General features: G+C 47.4%; 1 protein-coding gene across 2 annotated transcripts in view; it reads right to left on the bottom strand.

Annotated features, from left to right (window-relative positions):
• Positions 1 to 22,154, bottom strand: part of LPCAT3 (lysophosphatidylcholine acyltransferase 3) — a 36,623-nt gene that overhangs the window by 1,547 nt on the left and 12,922 nt on the right. For both annotated transcript variants that reach the window (XM_061204383.1, XM_061204384.1), the window contains exons 2-9: positions 4,714 to 4,821; positions 4,093 to 4,199; positions 3,506 to 3,599; positions 3,322 to 3,359; positions 2,753 to 2,931; positions 1,915 to 2,023; positions 1,178 to 1,264; positions 919 to 1,085 (exon numbers count right to left, since the gene is read on the bottom strand). In XM_061204383.1, coding sequence (XP_061060366.1) covers positions 919 to 1,085; positions 1,178 to 1,264; positions 1,915 to 2,023; positions 2,753 to 2,931; positions 3,322 to 3,359; positions 3,506 to 3,599; positions 4,093 to 4,199; positions 4,714 to 4,821 — 889 coding nt within the window. The remainder of the gene's footprint in view (positions 1 to 918; positions 1,086 to 1,177; positions 1,265 to 1,914; positions 2,024 to 2,752; positions 2,932 to 3,321; positions 3,360 to 3,505; positions 3,600 to 4,092; positions 4,200 to 4,713; positions 4,822 to 22,154) is intronic.

The following is a 22,154-nucleotide window of genomic DNA, read 5'->3' as shown; positions in this document are numbered from 1 at the left end:
AGTTGTGGTGCATGGGCTTAGTTGCTCCACGGCATGTGGGATCTTCCCGGACCAGGGCTGGAACCCGTGTCCCCTGCATTGGCAGGCGGATTCTTAACCATTGCGCCACCAGGGAAGCCCCTCCGATCACTTTAGAATGAAAGGCAGTGAAGCTGACGAGTCGTGGTTTAGACAGAAAATAGACGTAAGGCTCAGCTGGGGCCCCGCCTGGTACAACGGGTAATGACGGAGGGCCTGCCAGGCGCCTGGTGCTGAGGCTGCAGCGGTGAGCGGGGCAGGCCCTGCACCCACGCTGCCGACAGTCCCCCCAGTCGTGGGACTGAGGAAGTGTTTGTGAACATAAGGCCAGCAGCAGAAGTGGGGTGAAAACCCAGCACTCAAGGCCATGTATGCCTTGTTTCTGTCTTTCAGAAATGACAGGGATGGGACTTCCCTGGTGGCGCAGTGGTTGAGAATCTGCCTGCCAATGCAGGGGACGCGGGTTCGAGCCCTGGTCCGGGAAGATCCCACATGCCGCGGAGCAACTAAGCCCGTGTGCCACAACTACTGAGCCTGCACTCTAGAGCCTGCGAGCCACAACTACTGAGCCCGTGCGCCACAATTACTGAAGCCCGCGCACCTAGAGCCCGTGCTCCGCAACAAGAGAAGCCACTGCAATGAGAAGCCCGCGCACCGCAAGGAAGAGTAGCCCCCGCTCGCTGCAAGTGGAGAAAGTCCGCGCGCAGCAACGAAGACCCAACGCAGCCAAAAACAAATAAATTAAAAAAAAAAAAAAAATGACAGGGACGGTTTGGGGGGGTTGGGTTGGGGACAAAAGTGGGTGTGGCGGGGGTGTGTGAGAGTGGCTGACGGGCGGGGCCCCCCGAAGTGGGGAAAGCTGGAGGAAGTGACGTGCGACCTCCCCAGCTGGGCGCTTACCGGGCCACCCAGGCGTTGGTGTTGATGTTGAAAGAGGCGATGGTGCCCGTGAAGCGGGGGTCTGTCTCAAAGAGCCACACCTTCATGTTGGCGCAGGTGTCCCACTTGGCCCTCCCGAGCTCATCAAGGCCGTGGAAGCCCAGCCCCGTCAGGATGCACACGCCTTCCTGAGGGAGCCACGGAGTAAGCGACCCCGCCGCTGTGCGCCCTACCCAGCCTGCAGCTCGTCTCGCCGCGGCCCCGGGCCCTCTCTCCTTACCGTGACCAGCCAACAGGCGACGTATTTGTACAGCACAACCTTGCCCCAGACCAGCATGTACAGGCAGCGGAACCAGAAGCTGTGGTTCTTGACAGGAGAGAAGGCATGGGCATTAGGGACACCGCCAGGCCAGGAAGGGGCCCCCGTGCTCCCCGTCCTCACACGTGTGGCTGACTACTACTCTGTGTCCCCCGACGGTCTGCCTAACTGCTTTGCAACAGGCCAAGGGGACCCAGCAGGGAGCCCCCTCGGAGAGGCCCTCAAACAGTGCTGTCCTCAACTCCTCTCCTAAAGAGCCGGGCACCTGGGACACTAGTGCTGGGGGACTTTTACATCCACGTTCGACGTCAGCTGAAGGAGACCAACCTCCCCAGAGCTGGGACGGAGCCCGAGCCAGCACTCCCCCTCCCCGGGTCCTGAGCTCCTAGAGCCCCGGTCTGCCTGGGCCGGAGGGGGCTCGAGCCGCCTGGCTGTAAGAGGGCGAGCTCGAGCCGCTGGGGGAAGGTCAGGGGTGCTGAAGTGCACCTGGCACAGCCCTGTGCCCGCGAAGGTCGTTCAGTGCTGGCTGATGAACGGGTCCCGGCCCGGCTGGCATTGACACCAACTCTCAGATCTAGAGCAAAACCAACACGCGTTTGTAGGTGGTGTTACCCACTTCTCGGCTATCTACGGGCTCCTGGCCTGGCCACTGTCTATCTCTGGCGCAGTCGCACTGCTGCTGTTCAGGAAGCACTCACTTCGTAGTCGTCAGTGAGGAGATAGTCTTCTGTGATGTGCTGGCTGAGCAGGGTGTAGCCCACTAGGTAGATAAGGCCCAGACTCAGGCGCCTGAGAGCAGGTACGGTGCTGGAAAGGAACAAGCGGGGTCACCACGGGCGGAGGCCCCTCCCTTCGCCCTCCGACCTTCACGAGGGAGCAGCTTCCCAGAGTGAGCGCAGCCTTAGGGCTGGACATGAGGATGGAGCGTGCAGACCCTGCGAGTTCTGGGGTGGGGGTGGGGCAATGGGGGGTGGGCCGGGGAATCTGGGGTGCTCGCCCTCAGAGGTCCCGTGGACCTCGAGGACTCCCCCATGTGCTCGGGCTACATCGGGACTGAAAGCCCGATGCAGAGACGGGGAAGGACTGGTTTTGGATCTGCTCCCTCCTCTCCTGGCTGGATCGATGCTCAAATGCAGGCTGGACAAGTTCTCAGCAAAAGGATTTTCCTGGTAACTTATCAACCTTCTACTGTAAGATATATTTTTATATATATAGATTTTGATATATTTAACAGTATTTTTTAAACTGGGAAAGTGAGTTTTAAAGGCAGGGACATGACTGGTTCAGGCAAAATCCTATGGCATAAAAGTGAATTTTTAATGTTTGTACTACAGGGTCGGGAGGGATGGCGGGAAGTGACCCAAGCTGAAAAGGGCCCCCTTCCTGCAGTGAGCAGGCACGGAGCGCCCATCACAGGCCGTGAGCCAGGGCCAGGCCAGAGAATGCAGCCGGCCGGCCTTCAGGAAGTCACTTGAGAAGTGGCTTTGTGTCGGGCGAGACACCTACGCAGACGTCCTGACTGAAGGGGGCCGTTACCTGTTTGGTATCTTGCCTGGTAGGTCAGTCAGCTGTCCCTGCACCAGCTTCATGTAGTGGTTCACTGAGAACTGGGGCCCCACCAAGAAGGCCCCATAGAAGTAGGAGAAGCCAGCAACCTCCAGCAGGGAAGGGACATGGCGTATGGCGTATTTCTGTTGCTCAGAGGACAGTGATTTCTATGGCGAGAAGAGAACGAATGGTTCAGGACCCCAAGAGCCAGTCTGAGGGCTCCCCACCCTTGTCCCCACTGATCCAGGTTCTTCACATAGAGCCTCTTTGAGGGGATGACAGTACGGAGAAGAGCCGGTGCTTCAGGGGGTAATGGGCATGTGCAGGCATAGCTCAGCCTAGGCCGGCTGCCGCTGCTATTCCCAGTGCCTGGCTGGCCCTGATCTCTGGACTCTGAGGAAGACCTGGACCCGGGCAATCAGACTTGTCAGTCCTTGATCAGTGCGGCCTGAAATGGCGATCACACGGGCGGGCATGAGGGCGTGGGGATAACAACAGCCGTCCTCCTTCCCTCTGGTTAAACTCCTTCACGTCTCTGCGGAGGGAGGGGTACTTACTTGATCTTTCCCTCCATCATAGTAGTCGATGGCGAGACCTGAGCAGAGAGAGAAGGTGTGGGTGGAGAGGAGGGAGGGGACACAGGATGTGGCCAGGAGCGCACGGGGCAGGGCCTGGGGTAAGCTTACGGTCGGATGAGAGGAGCCTGGGTGTCAGAGGGGAAGGCAGGGCCCCACCGCTCACCGATCAGCTTCAAGGTCAGGACACAATGTGGCATCGTCCACTTGATATCGTAGTTGCCAGTGGCTGTATAATAGTATCCGGCAAGAAGGTAGGCCTAGGAGAGGGGCAAATATTTATTCTACCGTTGCTATGATTTATTTTCTCCCTGCTCTGAAATCCAATGTATTCTTTTCACTTTTCCTTTCTCCTGGTCTAGAAACTAAACGTGTAAAGGGGAAGAGACGTCCTCAATGCTTACACTCTGTGTCTCATTTTACGTGGAATTTCTGCCTTGCCTTTAAGTGACTCCCCTCATGGACGGCTGGGCTAATCTGGTCAGACTCAAAGAACCCCAATGGCACAGTCCTACGCAAAGGACTGCCGGCACCCCGTCCTTGAGGCGGGTGAAGCATCGTCACTGCAGCCTGCAGATGAAACACCTGGGGCTTCTGGAAAGTGACCCAGAGCCACACTGCCAAGTGTCGTGGGGAGAAAGGATTAGAAACCGGATCTCCCGGTCCACGGCTTCTTCTACACCACAGTCCCCATCCTCCCCGCCCCCAACTGCTGTCAGCTGTGACCTGAGCTGCCCAGGGAAAGACGTTTACCATCTGGAAGCAAAAGGTAGTGAGGACGGCAGTGATGGTGCGGCCCATCAGCCGGAGGATGAGGAACTGAAGCACGACGCATAGCAGGGAGTGGTAGAGCTGGTTTCCTGGATGCGGAGGAGAGAGCAAATTTTTGCCTGTTTTTTTCCTGCATTCCCACCCTTCCTGAGACTTCTAAACACAAAGAGAATATATATATATATAAAAAACTTTGGTATTAGGATTTTTCTTCTTTTTTAATAGCTTCATGTTTTGGAAGAAGGGAAGGAAATTAACTGTATAAATATAAAGGACTGCCAGGGAGTTCCTGTATTTCTGAACTTTGGGCCTAAGGGATGCTCCTGAGGGGACCGCTTGGGTCTGTCGGCCAGTTCCAGCCACAGCAGAGACAAACTGCTGCTTCTCTGTTGATGGTGTCTGGTAAGGGTAACCATTCTCAACATGCTTTTACCGGGGAGAGGAATGTCTGTGAAGGGAGAAGTTAAGCTGTGTCCCTGCCCATACAAATCCTCTGCTACCAGAGCATCACAACTCCCCTCTCCATCAAATTCTCTCCAGGAAATTTTGTTCAGGTCTGTTCCTTCCCAGGTTCCCTGTAATCACAGTGCTCAGTTCACTCACCAAAGTTATAATAAGCAATTGAGAGGCCTGTAAAGGTGTGGAAGAGATGGATGAGGTAGCTGTCCTTGTAGAAAAGGTAATGCCGATAAAACAAAGCCAAGGGGTAACCTGGAGGGGGAGGAAGAGCAGAAGAGGGTTACTCGTGTCTGGGGTCCTCCCAGGTTTGTTTTGGAAGTTGATCTGGCATGAAACTCAGCCCAGAGAGGAAAAAACATGCATTATACGGATGTCTACAAAGACAATAACAGCATCCCCAATTATCAAAAGAAGTCTCTTTGTAAATACAAATTTAAAACTGAAGATATTTCATATTGAGGCAATACAAACTGGGTCTGAAGACTAGGTTTCATTTATGGCTTATTAAATATTGCTAGGAATTTTCTCTTGCATTTTTCTTAAATGATACAAGGGATTCAGGGTGCCCGACTATGCCCAGAAACACCATTTTACACCTTTATGATCTATAATAATTTCATCACTAGCAGAGTATTATCAGTCAGATTATTTTTTCTTTTTCTTTTCTTTTTTCTTTTTTTTTTGGCTGCCCGGCATGTGGGATCTTAGTTCCCTGACCAGGGATCGAACCCACGCCCCCTGCAGGGGAAGCGTGGAGTCCTAACCACTGGACCACTGGGGAAGTCCCTCAGTCAGATTGTTAAGAGGATAAATATAAATTATTCCCGGCTACAAACTGGGGTTGCTGACGGCATATACAGTTGCATAGCAGTTACAGGATACATGTAGACACTCCTTACATAATGGGCATCGACCAAGTTATAAATCCATCTAGGTATACTGGGAAAATGTCTTCTCAAGCCGTGATTTAAAGTATGGTCCCGGGGCTTGACTGAACTACAGGGGATCTCCTGATGGGCCGTGAACTGATGATGCACAGCCAAGGGTTGCTTACTGAATTAAAAGGGCCAACAACATTTGTTATTCCTAAACTAAAATTAGCATGTTCCCTGGTTTTACTACAGACCCACATTCAGTGTTCCATCGAGAAGTCTGGCTGATGTGCTTGGCAACCTTCCTACTGCAGGAGCACATGTGCGAAGAGTTGGGATCCCTACTGTTTCTTGGAAGGACACTGTACCCAGTCTATCATTGCATAATTAGTGTTCTGAGTTGGTCATGGTTTACAGCTGCTGCAATTCTTACTTTTTTTTTTCTTTTTTTGGCCACGTGGCTTGCGGGAATCTTAGTTCCCTGACCAGGGATCGAACCTGTGCCCTCAGCAGTGAAAGCCTGGAGTCCTAACCACTGGACCCCCTGGGAATTCCCTTTACTTTTCAATCATAAGTTGCAGTTAGTTTATCATTGGCGATATAGTTGTGAGTTTGGTTACCTCTGCAAGGCGTAGATGAGTGTCATAAATAAAGTGCTCAATTATTTAAGTGAATAAGTAAATGGATAATCATGTTATATATTAGCTTATGTCCTTCTAGTCTTTTTTCCCATAACTTTTTTTTTTTAACTTATGATCACCACCTGTGTACTCATGTATCCTAGTTTTTTCACACAACAGTGTATCAACCATTTATCTTCTTGGTGCCAGGATTTGCTGGTGTTCTTTTTTTTTTTAATTTATTTTATTTTTTAATTTATTTTTGGCTGTGTTGGGTCTTCATTGCTGTGCGTGGGCTTTCTCTAGTTGTGGCGAGCGGGGGCTACTCTTCGTTGCGGTGCGCGGGCTTCTCATTGTGGTGGCTTCTCTTGTTGCGGAGTACGGGCTCTAGGTGCGTGGGCTTCAGTAGTTGTGGCATGCAGGCTTCAGTAGTTGTGGCTCGCGGGCTCTAGAGCGCAGGCTCAGTAGTTGTGGCACACCGGCATAGTTGCTCCGCGGCATGTGGGATCTTCCTGGACCAGGGCTCGAACCCATGTCCCCTGCATTGGCAGGCGGATTCTTAACCACTGCACCACTAGGGAAGCCCTGCTGGTGTTCTTTGAAAGCTGTTCTCATAATGGGCTACGCTCTTTACCAAATTTATAGCTTCATGCAAATAGTTGATTTTGTAGATATTCTGTGGATTACTGACTCATTTGCTCACTCATTCATCTGACAGATGTTTATTACGTGCCTATTATATGCCAGGTATTCTGCTTGTGTAGCACAGAATGAGGGACGAGGTGGCATGGAATGGTTTATTTTCTCGCTATCTGAGATGAAGTGATATAGGACTGCTAGCCAAAGAGAGGGAGGAAACTGTGACCCTTTCAGTCAGATGAACGAGTAAAGAAATAGGACAAGTCTCACACATACCACGTGGGCAGAAATTTGGCAGGATTAGCAGCCAGTATTGCTAAGAACCAGAGCCAGGTAATAGAAAGTATATAGAATAACACCCAAATGTCTTAAATCTTTTGCTTTTTATGTTTAATGTTTTAGGACTAGGGGTATAAAGGACCAGAAAGAACAAATAGGGAAGATCTTAATTACCTAGAGTACTCATAAATAAGTTCTGGACAGCTAAGAGTTTACCTCTTAAAGCACTTAAAGGGTTAAAAACCTTTAACCAAGTGAAATCACTAAAACCCTTTATCATTTGGGATGCTCGAAATTAAAAAACACAACACACATTACTCTGCCTCCTTAAATTGAATATAACTGGACATTTTCTTGGTAATCTGGGTCATAACTACTCTAGAGGCACGACGGCTTTATGACCTCTTGGGATGTAGAGAACCCTGACAGGGCCCACACTGTCCTGCATTCTGAGTCCTTGTCTCCATTTTTCACACTTTTCTGCCCCTTTCCTTGCTATTCAGGGAATCTATAGTCACTTCTTGAGCTTTCAGTGCCAAGAATAGTCCCTTTCCCTCCTTCTAATTTACTGCAGGCCTTAGAAGCCTTAACTTTGTTTTAAAGGTGTAAAACAAACAAACAAACAAACAAAGATCTAAGACAAGAGCAAGGGCCTTGGTGTCTTGCTTGCAGACTTAGTGCCAGGCCTGGTAACAGCTGTTCTGGCCACTCAAGGCCCTTTTGCTCTCTCCTGTTTTCAGGTGTATTTGGGGGGAGTGGAGGTGGGTGAGTTCCACGCAGGTAAAGTCTAATCGCGCACCAGGAAACGCACGATAAAGAGATGGAGCAACTGGCAGAAAAAGAAAAAGAATGCAGCAGGCCGGGTAACCAAGAACGTCAAGATCGTGACAGAGAACAGCAGAGCCTGGAGCGAAGCTGCGAAGGGGAGGAAGGAGCTGTGCTGGGTGAGTTGCTGTGACAACCCGGAGCTGGTTTCGAGTGTGTCAGCACCGAACCCTCCTCCCGGCTGCTGCTCAGCTCGGCCAGCTTCGGAGCCTGGATGCCCAGCCACCCCTTCAGGGATGTGCTGTCTGGGGGGAGAGTGTCGTCCTACGAGCCGCTTCTGAGTCTCAGCGCTTCTTTGTGGGAGCCAGTGCTTGATACAGCAGCTACAGTCACCTGAATCATCTCTAAAAAGACAACAAAAGCAGCACCTCACCCGTCCACCCACCCAGCAGAGTCTGATCCAGTAGGTCTGAGTGATTCTGAGGTGCAGCCAGGGCTAAGAAGCTCTGCCTTCCTAAACCCTTGGGCAGGGCAGCAGTATTACTGGTCCTGAAGATAAAATCCTGAGCTCCATGACTGGGGGTTGCTGTTTTTCTTTTAATGGCACCGAACAGGCCATTGGCTTTATAAACCTGGTCTGGAGGTTTTTAAGAGCTTGTTTGGCCGCCACACTGTAACTGTTTCTTCTATTTGATTGTTTGTTTAAAGGAGGGCCCTGCAGAAACTTATTAGCCGGTGAAGGATGAAGACCCAACCTGCACCCTAAACCCAGGGATCCCTGACTAGAATGGGAACATTCCAAGAACAGAATCAAGGGCATTCACAATGCTGTGACCCTAAAGCAGATTGCTGGGATGCACTGAACTTGGTCCCTTCAGGGGTTCCGGTAGTCACAACATGGAGCCTATTTATCCAGCTGATTTCCCCAGCCTGTCTCTGGGTGTTTACTGAAGCCCAAGTGCCATCTGAGTCAGAAACTCGGATCTATCAACTGACATTGCTAGTGGAACTGCTCCTTCTCTGTACTATGATAGTTGTGAAATTACTCATTAATCCTAAAGGTTCTGAAGTTCCATTTGAAGAAACAGAAATGGGCTGTTTTCACTGAAGTCTGATGAATTTCTTTGCCTCTCATTCCGTATCGCTATTTCTGGGCTCTGTGGGAATATGATACGACCCCGATTGATCAGGCAGTAGTTCATGTGACCCTGACGAAAAGAAAATAGAGCATGTTTTGGCAGGTGTGAAGGAGAAGATGGAACTAGACAGAACTGCTATGTGTTGGCTTAGCCAGGTATTGATACTGGTTTTACCAAAAGAAGAAAACCACCTCTGACACCACGCCAAGAGCCGACAGAACACCCTTAGCATACGGTAACGGCTGTCAAACCTTTTGGTCTCAGCACCACTTTTTTTTAAACCATGTTTAAAAAATTGAAATACAGTTAATTTACAATGTTTTGTTAGTTTCAGGTATACAGCAAAGTGATTCAGTTTTATGTATACACACACACACGTGTATATATATGTATATAGATTCTTTTTCGGATTCTTTTCCACTATAGGTTATTACAAGATATTAAATATAGTTCCCTGTGCTATACAGTACATCCTTGTTTATCAGCATCACTTTATATTCTTAAAAATTATTGAGGACCTCAAACAACTTTTGTTAGTGTGGATACTATCTATCAATATCTACTGTATAAGGAAATTCTTAAGTGCACCTGCCCTTTTTTGACTGGTGGTGAAGAATGCAGGGAGTGCTGGTTCAGTTTGGTGCCCTTGCCTTCATTCGTACTAAGGGAACAACAGAGCTTTACCCATCGCTGCTTTTGCACCATCAGTGCAAATGTCAACACAGTGACAAATAACATCTTAATTTTATTCTGAAAATGACTTCAAGGTTCTCAGGGACCCCTAGGAGTTCATGGACTACATACACTTTGAGAACTGCTGACACGGAATAACGTTTCGGCTTAATCTTCCTGGTTAAAATGCCCCAAATCCAACTGCCTTTTCTTCCTCCCTACTTTCCTCAACTGCTCCTTCTGTATTTTTCTTTTTTTTGAAAGCTTCTCTGGCGTTGGTTTTGAGATATCAGTTTCCCTGCTTTTTTTCTTATTCTATGGAGATGTATTTCACATACCATCAAATTCATGAAACTCAAAGAGTAGAATGGGAGCGTCCCTGGTGGCGCAGTGGTTAAGAGTCCGCCTGCCAATGCAGGGGACACGGGTTCGAGCCTTGGTCCGGGAAGATCCCACATACCGTGGAGCAACTAAGCCCGTGCGCCACAACTACTGAAGCCCACGCGCCCTAGAGCCCTGGCGCCGCAACTACTGAAGCCTGCTCGCTCTAGGACCCGCGTGCCGCAGCTACTAAGCCTGTGTGCTGCAACTGCTGAAGCCCGCGTGCCTAGAGCCCGTGCTCCGCAACAAGAGAAGCCACCGCAGTGAGATGCCCACGCACCGCAACAAAAAGTAGCCCCCGCTCGCCGCAACTAGAGAAAACCCACGCAGCAATGAAGACCCAACACAGCCATAAATAAATAAAAAGTAAAATAAAATAAAAATTTTAAAAAAAGTGTAGAACGGAGTGGTTTTTAGTACATTCACAAGGTTGTGCAACGTCCCCACCAACTAATTCCAGCACGTTTTCACCCCCCAGAAGAAACCCCATCCCTGTTTGCAGTCACTTTCCAGGCCCTGGTGACCACCCACTTACTGTCTACAAATTTGCCTATTCTGGGTATTTCATATAAATGGAGTCATATTATATGTGGCCTTTTGTGTCTGGCTTCTTTCATTCAGCATAATGTTTTCAAGGTGCATTTATGTTGTAGCATGTATCAGTAATTCATTATTTTTTTAATATAAATTTATTTATTAAAAAAATTTTTTTTTGGCTGTGTTGTGTCTTCATTGCTGCGCACAGGCTTTCTCTAATTGCGGCAAGCGGGGGCTACTCTTCGTTTCGGTGGGCGGGCTTCTCACTCAGGCGGCTTCTCTTGTTGCGGAGCACGGGCTCCAGGCACGTGGGCTTCAGTAGTTGTGGCTCGCAGGCTCTAGAGTGCAGGCTCAGTAGTTGTGGCGCATGGGCTTAGTTGCTCCGTGGCATGTGGGATCCTCCTGGACCAGGGCTCGAACCCGCGTCCCCTGCATTGGTAGGCGGATTCTTAACCACTGCGCCACCGGGGAAGCCCTAGTACATCGTTATATTTTATGGCTGAATAATATTCTTTTGTTTGGACAGACCATACTTCATTTATCCAATCATCAGTTGATGGACATTTGGGTTGTTTCCACTTTTGGGGTATTAAGAATAAGGCTGCTATGAACATTCCTGTACAACTTTTGATGTGGTGTATGTTTTCAGTTCTCTCGGGTATATACTTAGGAGTGGACCTCTTGGCTCTTTTATCCTCTGACTAGCCCTTCTCGGTCAGTGGTGTAGACCAGTTTTCAAAATTTCCCATGCGTTGTGGACCAATACTCTTGTAAAATACAAAGTCATGGGCTTGGATTATGTGGCACTATGGAATGGCTACAAAAGTTCCTAAATGTTTACTTTTCACTCTTTGTGCTTGCTTTGAGCTTTACCTTGGCCAAGGGTGGCGACGCAATTCAAATCGCACCAACCTCTCTTTCACCCAAGGCTTTTCTCTGGCTTCTAAATACAGCTGACCTCCAGGAGTCAGCCCTGATCCTCTGCTATTCTTGCTATACTGTCCTCTGGAAACTCCATCCAGTCTCATGTAACTTAATGTGATCTTTACGCCAAAGACAGGTCCACATCTTTAATCCTGGCTTCTCAGGTTTCAGTTCCACGTTTCCTACTTCCTGGCTGGGCATTTCCAGTTTGATATCACATACCATCTCAAACTCTGTGTGACTACAACATGGACTTTCCCCCTGAATCAGTCTCCTCTTGGCTTCTTCTTTTGTTTGTTAATGGTGTTACCATTGTCCAGGCCACACAACTACATTCAAAGGCTTGAAGTTGTCTTTGCCTCTTCCCTCTCCTTGGTTCCCTATACCCAGCCACCAAATCCTGTTGATTCCTCCTTTCCAGTGTTTCTCACCACCGTCACATCCCCTTCCTTTCCTGTGCTACATCTGCAGTGAAGGCCCTCAAGCACTCCCCCTTCAACTCTTGCCGTGACCTCATCTCTGCCTGCAGCCGCATCCTCCAACAATCCTCCACCAGAGGGCTCTTCCTGTAACCCCTGCTCAGAAAACATCAACGACTCCAACAGTTCCCAAGCCGAAGATTCAAGGTCTATCTTCTAAACTACATTTCCGGTTAAAGCCTCTATCTCCCTGCTCCAGCTGACTGATATGCTAGTTTTTGCTCAAATACATCTTGTGTCTTTCATCTCTAGACCTTCGCTTGTGCCAATGCCTTTGGGTGGGACACATTCTCCAACCACTCCTCTACCCAATAGAGTCCTACCCATTCTCGGAAACCCAGTTCAAGTGTCTCCTCCTTTAAGGCTACCGCAGACCATGGTGAACTCATGGCCCTGTGCATTATGGACTCATGCCTTAAATGCATGGCACTTAGGGCGAAGACTCTCATTTGGCAAATCATTGTATACAACAAATTGCCATTCCTTACATTCTTGTTTTATATTAAAATTATCACATGTTCACAATCTCTTTTCCTCAAGTCCTCCTATACCTTTGGATCTCCCATAGCATACTATCCTGTGTACTTCATTTTTTGATTGGTTGACCAACAGTAATTGACACTTAATAGCCATTTGATGTTGAGCGTCAGTTTCCTCATCTGTAAAATGGGGACAGTACCTGCCTCAATGAGTTGTTTTAAGGACTAAAGGAGATAATGCATATAAAGTAGTTAGCAGAGCCTAAAATATTGTAAGTGGTCACAAAAATTATACACATTCACATAAAGTTACAGGGAGTTTGTAAAGCAGGTCTTAACTGAGAAATTCTGGTGAAAGTGGGTATCAGGGCTTCTGAATCTAATCTTCATTCCATGTGACAAATGACTAAGGGATTTCCTTCCCATCTTCATTTCAAAAGAAGAGTCATAGCATATTTATTTTATAAGGATACTGATTATGGTTTGCCAAGAGCACTTTTTCTAAAATGCAACGTACTATTAAATTAAGGCACCGTATGGTTAGAAGAACACGAACTCTGGAGTTGAGACGGATCTCAGTTTGAATCCCGGTTCTGCTACTTACTAGCTGCTCCCTCAGGCTGGTTGATGAGTTAATTTTTTTTGGTCCTCGGTTTCATCAGTAAAATGAGTATCTAGGTTTGGGTTCATATAGTAAACCTGGTACCTATTAGATACTCAGTAACTGTGAGACTGCCTCAACCTCTGCTTTAACAGAGACGTGCCTGGCGATCTCATCCAGCCACATGGCTTTAAATACCATCTGTTTGCTGATGGCTCCCAAATGTATTCTTCACACTCGTGTACAATGTGGACTGGGTGCATGCCTCACGGATATCTCAAATTTAACAGGTGTCAAACTGAACTGCTGACACATCTTCCTCACAAAGCCCACCCCTCCCCGGCTTCCTCCTTTCAGCAAACGCCAACTCACCCTTCTGCTCGCTCGAGGCTGAAGCCCTGCAACCTTCTCGCCCTTCCTGGACCCCACCCTCCCCCTGCAACCAGTCGGTCGGCAAACTCTGTCTGTGCTACCTTCAAAGTGAACCCAGAATTTGACCACTTCTTCCCCTGGTCCAGGTCAACGCCATCTCTGGCCTGCACCATTTAAAAATTTTTTTATAGTATTTTCTGAAAATTTTATTTATTTATTTTTGGCTGTGTTGGGCCTTCGTTGCTGCGTGCAGGCTTTCTCTAGTTGCCGCGAGTGGGGCTACTCTTTGTTACAGTGCATGGGCTTCTCATTGCGGTGGCTTCTCTTGTTGCGGAGCACGGGCTCTAGGTGCTCGGGCTTCAGTAGTTGTGGCACGTGGGCTCTAGAGCGCAGGCTCAGTAGTTGTGGCACACGGGCTTAGTTGCTCCGCAGTATGTGGGATCTTCCTGGACCAGGGCTTGAATCCGTGTCCCCTGCATTGGCAGACGGATTCTTAACCACGGCGCCACCTGGGAAGTCCCTCTGGCCTGTACTATTACAGTCGCCTCCTGACTAATCTCCCCCTAGGCCTTCAGTCTCACTCAGCAAAAGCCGAAGTCCAATCAGAACCTACCAGACTGATCTGTTCATCCCTCCCCCACCTTTCTCTGACTCATCTCTTACTCTCGGCTGCCCTTCCTGGAATGCCAGGCAGGTGCAACCTTAGAGCCTTCACATTAACAGGTTCCTTGCCTGGGATACTCTTTCACAGATAAGCTCAAGTCCCTCCAGCCCTTCAGATTTTTACTAAAATGTCACCTTATCAGTGAGGCCTTCCCTGACCATGTATCTAAAATTGCACACACTCACCCCACCCTCTATGCCACCAACACACACTTCCTGTTCTTCTTTCTTACTTCATTTTTCTATTTCCCCTCAACACTTATTACTCTTTCACATACTATGTATTCTACTTATTTATCGGTCTTTGAAGGCAAGGATTTTTGTCTCTTTTTTTCCCCTGCTGTACCACAAGTGCCTTGTACAAAAAAGGTCTTTTCCTGGTACAAAAAAGGTCTCAAAAATATTTGTTGAATGGAAGAAAGAATAAAAGAATGAATGAACAAATACTGTATTCTAGGCAGTCAATAAAATATTTATAGAGCATCCATTATGTGGTCAGCAATGCATTAGGCAAAAGGAGAATATGGTAGAGTGTAAGAGATGCTTTTAGACTCTTAAGGAGCTTTTTAGAGAGAAAAGAAAATCAAGCAACGATGTTCTATAAATGCTAATTGCATGGAATAGCCAATGTTGTAGAGGTTAGAGGAGAGGTCAATAATGAACACAGCAGCTAGGATGAAAAGAGAAGAAATAAGGAATGGGCAGGAGAATTATGTACTAAAGACACGGAGGTAGGAAACAGCATGGAACAGTCACTTCACAAGACCAGGTTGACCACGAGAAGGGACAGGAAGGTTTGGAAAACCAGGCAGAGTCTGAAATTGATACAATAGGAAAAAAAATCACGAGGAATGACTGGAATGGGGGGTATGATGGAAAGGGATAAATTAAAGGTGGCTAAGCCCCTACAATGGTCTTCAAACTTTTTTGATGGAATAGCCCCTGAAAGAATTCTGAAAAATTATAGATGCCTTCTCACATTTGTAAGTTGCCATCTAACATTTATAAGTTTTTTTTTTTTTTGCTTTTAATTAATTTTTATTGGAGTATAGTTGCTTTACAATGTTGTGTTAGTTACTACTATACAGCAAAGTGAATCAGCGATACATATACATATACCCCCTCTTATTTGGATTTCCTTCCCATTTAGGTCACCACAGAGCATTGAGTAGAGTTCCCTGTGCTATACAGTAAGTTCTCATTAGTTGTCTATTTTATACATGGTATCAACAGTGTATACGTGTCAATCCCAATCTCCCAATTCCTCCCACCCCCCAACCTTCCCCCTTGGTATCTGTACGTTCGTTCTCTGCATCTGTGTCTGTAAGTTTAAACAACAGCAAATGATGTGTTTTTAAAAATGTATATTGAAGATGTGCTTTAAGTACACATGGAAAATGTCTGCCATGTAATCTAAATGGCAAACCAATCAGCTTGATCACTTTCTGTCAAAAGGGGTCTAACCTCATTTTTTAATTCAAATAAACAAGATAATACTTCTCCCTCATGACAACCACCTTGTTTCTGAATTCTACTTCTAAGATGGAACGATAAGGCAGAGGGTTGTCATGAGTTTGTCGCCTGGATAAAATAAGGGGCTGCTCCTCTTTGCTTCACTTTCGTGGCTCCTGTGAAATGTTTCCCTGGGGCACCCCTTACCCCCGGGGCCTTTCTCCTTTTTTTTTTGCCACGCCGTGCGGCATGCAGAACTTCCCCCACCAGGGATCGAACCCGCATCCCCTGCAGTGGAAGCACAGAGTCTAAACCACTGGACCACTGGGGAAGTCTCCTTTCTAAAGGCTGGTGAAGAGTGACCGTAAGAGAACTTTCAGAGCAGACACAGTCTCAAGCACGTCAATATTAGAAAAGAATACATATGGAAGCTGAAAATCTGAAAATGGATTCCCTCATCTGTGCCCACATATCCCCTGGAAAGTCTTCATGTACCCCTAGGGTACATGGACCCCAATGGGAAGACCACTGGCCTCAAGGTTCCATGTCAGAAGGTGGTGCCACTGACAGAGACACACAGATCGGAGGAGACAGCTGGCTCTGCTGGCAACAACTGAAGCCAGATAAACTCTCACAGGGAGAGGCGGCAAAGGGAGGGCTGAGTCCTGGAAAATGCCTGCACTTAAGGGAGTGCAAGCAAAAGAAACGGAGATAAAACAGAGAACGAGAGGTAAATGAGGACGGTACCCATGTGAGAAAGGAAGATGACTTCTGCGGTAGGAAAGGAGTTTAAAAACATCGAATGTGCCGAAGTCTAAGGAGGGTGAGGAAGACGTTCACAATGAGGTCGTTAGTCACCGTGAAACAGAGCAGCACGAGGGGCATGGGGGCCGGGACCTGGGGGCCAGCTAAGAAGCGGGGGCTGGACCAAGAGGAAATGCAGGCTGGACGTGGACGCCAGGCAGCAGGCAGTAAAAGACTCTGGCCAGAGAGCGTGGCCACTGAGTGAAGGGAAGCATTTCTAAGACAGAGAAATTCTATCCATGTGTTTTTTTTTGTTTTTTGTTTTTGGCGGGGGAGGGATGTCTCTGGATTCTTTCTGTTTGTGTATTCTTGGGAGATGGCATGCTGTTTTTTATTTTTTATTTTTTTTAAAAAAAAATTTATTTATTTATTTTTGACTGTGCTGGATCTTCGTTGCTGCACGGGCTTTCTCTAGTTGCGGTGAGCAGGGGCTACTCTTCGTTGCCGTGCGTGGGCTTCTCATTGCTGTGGCTTCTCTTGCTGTGGAGCACGGGCTCTAGGCACGCGGGCTTCAGTAGTTGTGGCACGTGGGCTCAGTAGTTGTGGCTCGTGGGCTCTAGAGTGCAGGCTCAGTAGTTGTGGCTCATGGGCTTAGCTGCTCTGCGGCATGTGGGATCTTCCCGGACCAGGGCTTGAACCCATGTGCCCTGCATTGGCAGGCAGATTCTTAATCACTGCGCCACCAGGGGAGTCCTTATTTTTTAAAAAATAAATTTATTTATTTATTTTTGGCTGTGTTGGGTCTTCGTTGCTGCACGCTGGCTTTCTCTAGTTGCGGCGAGCAGGGGCTACTCTTCGTTGTGGTGCGCGGGCTTCTCATTGCAGTGGCTTCAGTACTTGTGGCACACGGGCTCAGTAGCTGTGGCTCGCGGGCTCTAGAGCGCAGGCTCAGTAGTTGTGGCGCATGATCTTAGTTGCTCTGCGGCATGTGGGATCTTCCTGGACCAGGGCTCGAACCCGTGTCCTCTGCATTGGCAGGCAGATTCTTAACCACTGCGCCACCAGGGACGTCCCCATATGTATTTTATGGAAGAAGAAAAGCCGTATAGTGGGTGAGGACAGTATCTGTGGGAGAGCAACAAGTGTTTACCGCAGAAGGAGGGAAAAAGCCCTGGCTCTTCCCGAGACTGGAGGGCGAGGCAAGGAGACCGGCAGAGAAACCTGGGAGGCAGGTGAGCAAGTTCAGGAAAAGAACCTTCCTCTCCTCAGTGAAATGGGTGATGAGGGCTGTCTCTCGGGAAGAATGGCGGTGTAGGAGGAGCTGGGTGAGACGGGGAGCTGGAGGGACCCCAGCCCACCCCCAGGGAATCAGTCAACCCGACTGATTCTCTTTGGAAAGGTTATTGAAAACAGGAGTGGGCAATTCCTTAGCTGTGGAACACGCCTCTTTCTTCGGAAGCTGGGACTGCGTAGGAGCACGGCAGAGAGCTCCCCAGTTCTGATTCAGAACATCGCCGCCAATGTCCGTGTTTCATTGTCTAAACGTGAGCAACTGATAGGAGCTGGGAGACAGCTGTGGCATGCCCACTTTACTAGAAGTTCTGCAGGAAAAATTCTCAAGTAATTTGACTGGTAAACCAAATCCATTATACAAAATGGAATGCCAAGTTGTCCTGTATTTTAAAGATACAACACGAGGCTTCAATGACACTTCTGTCTTTCAACAGCTGCTTTAGGCTGAGTCCCTGAGCCCCGGAGAGGATACCTTTGTTTAGTTTTCCACCATGGCCTTCAGGGAGCTGTCCGCGGGAAAACTGAAGAAGCTCTGCTTGAAATCCAAGCTTTTCTCCTTCTCTCCAGACTCAGAGGAAGATGTCCCTCCCTTCTCTTTAAATACCCTCCCCTCCTTCCCTTTGGTCCCAATCCTCTGAATTCTATCTACCCCAACCACTCTTAGGTGGGAACTTTGTCTGTGATCTTTCTTGCCAGCCTCCTCAGTCTTTTCTTCCCAATAATAACAAGTATTATCATCAATACCGGCAACTAACCTTTATCAAGCACTTACCATGTGTCATGCATTGAGTTGTACACGAAATTTAGGCACGTGACCCCAGTTAGTCCTCACAACAACTATATGAGGCAAGTAACCATTTATGGTCTGCATTTTATGAATACAGTGACATCAAACACATCAAAGCAGTTATCTAACCTGTACTGACTGCTTGTGACTGATGAAGCTGTATCCACCCATGACTCAGTCGCTCCGCACATTCCCTCCGCTCCCTTCCAAAGGCACAGCCCCGCCCCTCTAGCCCCGCCCCTCAGCCCTGTGCTGCTCCTCCAGCTACTGTCCTTTTGCAGTCAACCTCCTAGAGTTGTGGTCTAGCTCAGCGCCCCTGTTTCCTGTCTACCCATTTCTTCCTTGGCCTTCAGGAACGTGGTAGCATACCTCCAGCCCAGGGCAACTTGCCCGCACCTCCTGTGAGAAGATCTGGTTCAGAGTGTCAATGGGCTCCTTAGAGTATAAAGTGACTAAAAGTCATCTCAAACTCAAAATTCATGCTTATGGTCAGAGATAAGGGGATGGGGGACAGAGGATCTCAAAAAAAGGCTCTGTCCGTCCATCACTGCTCTTAGGGATTGTTTACTGACAAGATTATGCTGACTCTGGAATTTCTAGTTAAAGGAGATGGTTGGAAAAACCTGTTTCAGCCTTGCATCATCTGGATGTTGAAATTTTTCTAGACTATGTAATGTTCCCATAGATAATGGGTATTTTGCTTTGGGCAACTGGAAGGGCACTTTCAGGATCAAATTTCAGTTCAATTTTCCCAAGAATCACAGACTAGAATATAAAATAGGACTGCTTTTGAATATGGCTTATTTGTAGATTATTTTTATCAAATATTTTCACATGATAATTTTATCATTCTTATTTCTACTGTGAAGATCTGCCACTCAAATTTCCTTTCTTTTCTTTCACCAAAGTGGAAATTCCTTGCGCTGAAGAACTATACAGAGAAAAGGAAGACAAGTAGAAATAGGAAGTAGAGTGAAGCCCTGCGTGAAGGGTGAAGACACTGTCTCTTTTCTGTGATAGGTAACTGATTAGGCACTTAATGCTTCGAGCTTAGTTACTGATCACTCTGCCAGCTGGAAGAACACTGGGAGGTTATGGACACTGAGGTGGGGATGACGCTCACCTTTGGAATTTGTTCACAATGGCCCTGTTTCTGTTCTGCAGATTAAGCCTCGTTGATAGTACGGCCAAGGTGCCAACACACCTTCCCCACTCTGACAGTCTGTATGGCTCGGGCTGACTCATACGCTGAATGGTTATTCATAAGCTCCAGATTCTTCGAACCCACGAAACCTTAGGAATCACTGACTCCAAACCCTTCATTAGATAAGAAATTAAGGCCCAAAGGGGATAACTGGCATGCCTCAGGTTAACAGAGCAGAGCTCCAATTAGAACCCACATCACTTGATTTCCATGTTGAAACTCTGCCGCATGCCTTGACACCTGGCAGTGGTCTGCGAGTGCATCTCTAACAACCAGCTGTGTGCTTTTAAAGCTACAGCTGAAAAAAAAAAAAAAAAAAAAAAAAAAAAAAAATAAAGCTACAGCTGTATTATCCTCTGATTCTCTGTTCACGGATGCATACAGGCCCATATTTACGTCTGCTTATCTTCCTATCTAAAACCATTCAAAAACTTCATTTCAGTGCTAAATTTAGGTGCTCTTCCCTACTTTCTTTCTTCATCAATTCTTGGGGACTCCCTGTCCCTACCCTCATACTGTGCAGTTCATTTCTTTTTTTCTTTTCCCCAATTTTTTTTTTTTTTTTTTTTTTTGGCCATGCCACGTGGCTTGCAGAATCTTAGTTCCCCGACCAGGGATCGAACCCAGGCCCACAGTGGTGCAGGCGCTGGGTCCTAACCCCTGGACCATCAGGGAATTCCCTGTGCAGTTCATTTCTGAAAGTGACCTCCAGCTGAGTATCTCAAATGTTTTGACAACTGTAGTAGAGGATCCAGGGAAACTGGGACAAATGATCAAAATGTCCTGGGAAAAAATGAAGAACAGAGGGGACATCTTAAGGGTAAACTAGTAAACGGCTGTTACTTGTGAGAAAGAAAGGAAAAGTGTTCTTATGAATATTAAGAACTATTAGTTTTTTTAGTCACTTAACCCAAATAAACAACCTAAACCTGAACTGCCCCAAAGTCCCACCAAAAGTCAGTCTTCAATTGCTCCACTCAAACCACGTGCTTCTGGTAATTAACAAGCAAGGCCTTCTGAGGCTTAGTGTCAATGACACACATGCCAGCGGGCTGGTGGAACCTGCTGCCAAAGCTGGAAAGTTATAATACTACAACAGACCAGCCCTGAAGCCTCCAATCCCCTCTGTGTGACCCTATGGGGAGCAGACACTCACAGGCTTCTGAGCCCAGGAAAAGTCAGCCACCCAGCAGTGGCCAGCCCTCAGGAGTATCTCAAGCCTGATCAGATGGCAAAAGGGATGCTCGGAACACCGTCTTCATCTGTGAACATCTGGATTACAGTCTTTTCTGTACTACTACAGATTGTTCAAATGGTCACGTAGTTATTTTGTTACGACAAAAATTTATAGACCGAAAGAATGTTAATAAGGCTGTTGACTAGCAGTTCTTCCTTTTAGTGGAATGGGGACAACAGATGTTGACCGACTTTGATGCACTTTAAGACACCGAAATGCCTTTTCTAGCAAAGATAAATGGCACTCCTGTTGCTTATATTCAGTGCATTTTATCACATTTTAATTCTTTGCAAGTTAGCAAACCACATGGTGGCAACTTCTAGCCAGATTATCTGATTCTAGCTAGAATATCCCCGGACTCAGGAATCAGAGTAATCTGGTTTAGAAATTCAGCTCTGCCGCTTGGGCGAATCACTTAGATTCTTTGTACTTTAATTTCTTCATCTCTGAAATAGGGATGTAAAGAAAAGAATGTTGCCCCCCATTCCAGTTCTACAGGGACCAAGCCATCAGGCAGTGCAGTCACCCACCGACAATGCACCCAGAGGGGAATTCAGGATGGAGAAAAACTGGAAGGATTCTGGGCTTTGGATACGGGCCCTAGATAGTTAAGATGTATATCTAAGGAATAGTTTCAATCAGCCCAGATTCTTGCATCTTCCCATACACAGAAAAGCACTAAAATCATTAACTTGAGATGTCTGTTCTTTGTGATTAGCAGTCATCTTGTGATGCTCGACTACATGTTTTTTTCCCAGCAAAAAATTCCTATATATCCTGGCTCCTCCCTTGCCTCTTCGGGGCAGTTCCTCAGAGCCATCTGAGAGGCTGTCTCCCAGGCTATAGTCCTCAGTAAGGTTCCTGAATAAAACTTAACTTGCAACTTTTAGGTTGTGCGTTTTTCTTTCAGCCGACAGGGAAAATATTAGACATCTTGCAGGCTGCTGTGCAGATTAAAAGAGAAAATATCAGTAAAAGCATTATACATGTACTTCCTTGAGGCCACTTAGAAAATATTTACGTATGGACAAATATTAAAAAAAAATTTTTTTTTTATCACAGTGTTGTTCTTTCTTTTTTTATATAAATTTATTTTATTTTATTTATTTACTTTTGGCTGTGTTGGGTCTTCCTTGCTGCGCGTGGGCTTTCTCTAGTTGCGGCGAGCGGGGCTACTCTTCGTTGCAGTGCGTGGGCTTCTCGTTGCAGTGGCTTCTCTTGTTGCGGAGCACGGGCTCTAGGCGCGCGGGCTTCAGTAGTTGTGGCACGCGGGCTCAGTAGTTGTGGCGCACGGGCCCAGATGCTCCGCAGCGTGTGGGATCTTCCCGGACCAGGGCTCGAACCCGTGTCCCCTGCATTGGCAGGAGGATTCTTAACCACTGCGCCACCAGGAAAGACCCCTGGACAAATATTTTATATAAGCATATCTATAGCTAATTTCTTAAA

This window comes from Eubalaena glacialis, chromosome 11, assembly GCF_028564815.1.
Source record: "Eubalaena glacialis isolate mEubGla1 chromosome 11, mEubGla1.1.hap2.+ XY, whole genome shotgun sequence".
NCBI lineage: Eukaryota > Metazoa > Chordata > Mammalia > Artiodactyla > Balaenidae > Eubalaena > Eubalaena glacialis.
Note: the sequence above shows the minus strand (reverse complement) of the source record. Positions and strands in the feature narration are given on the sequence as shown.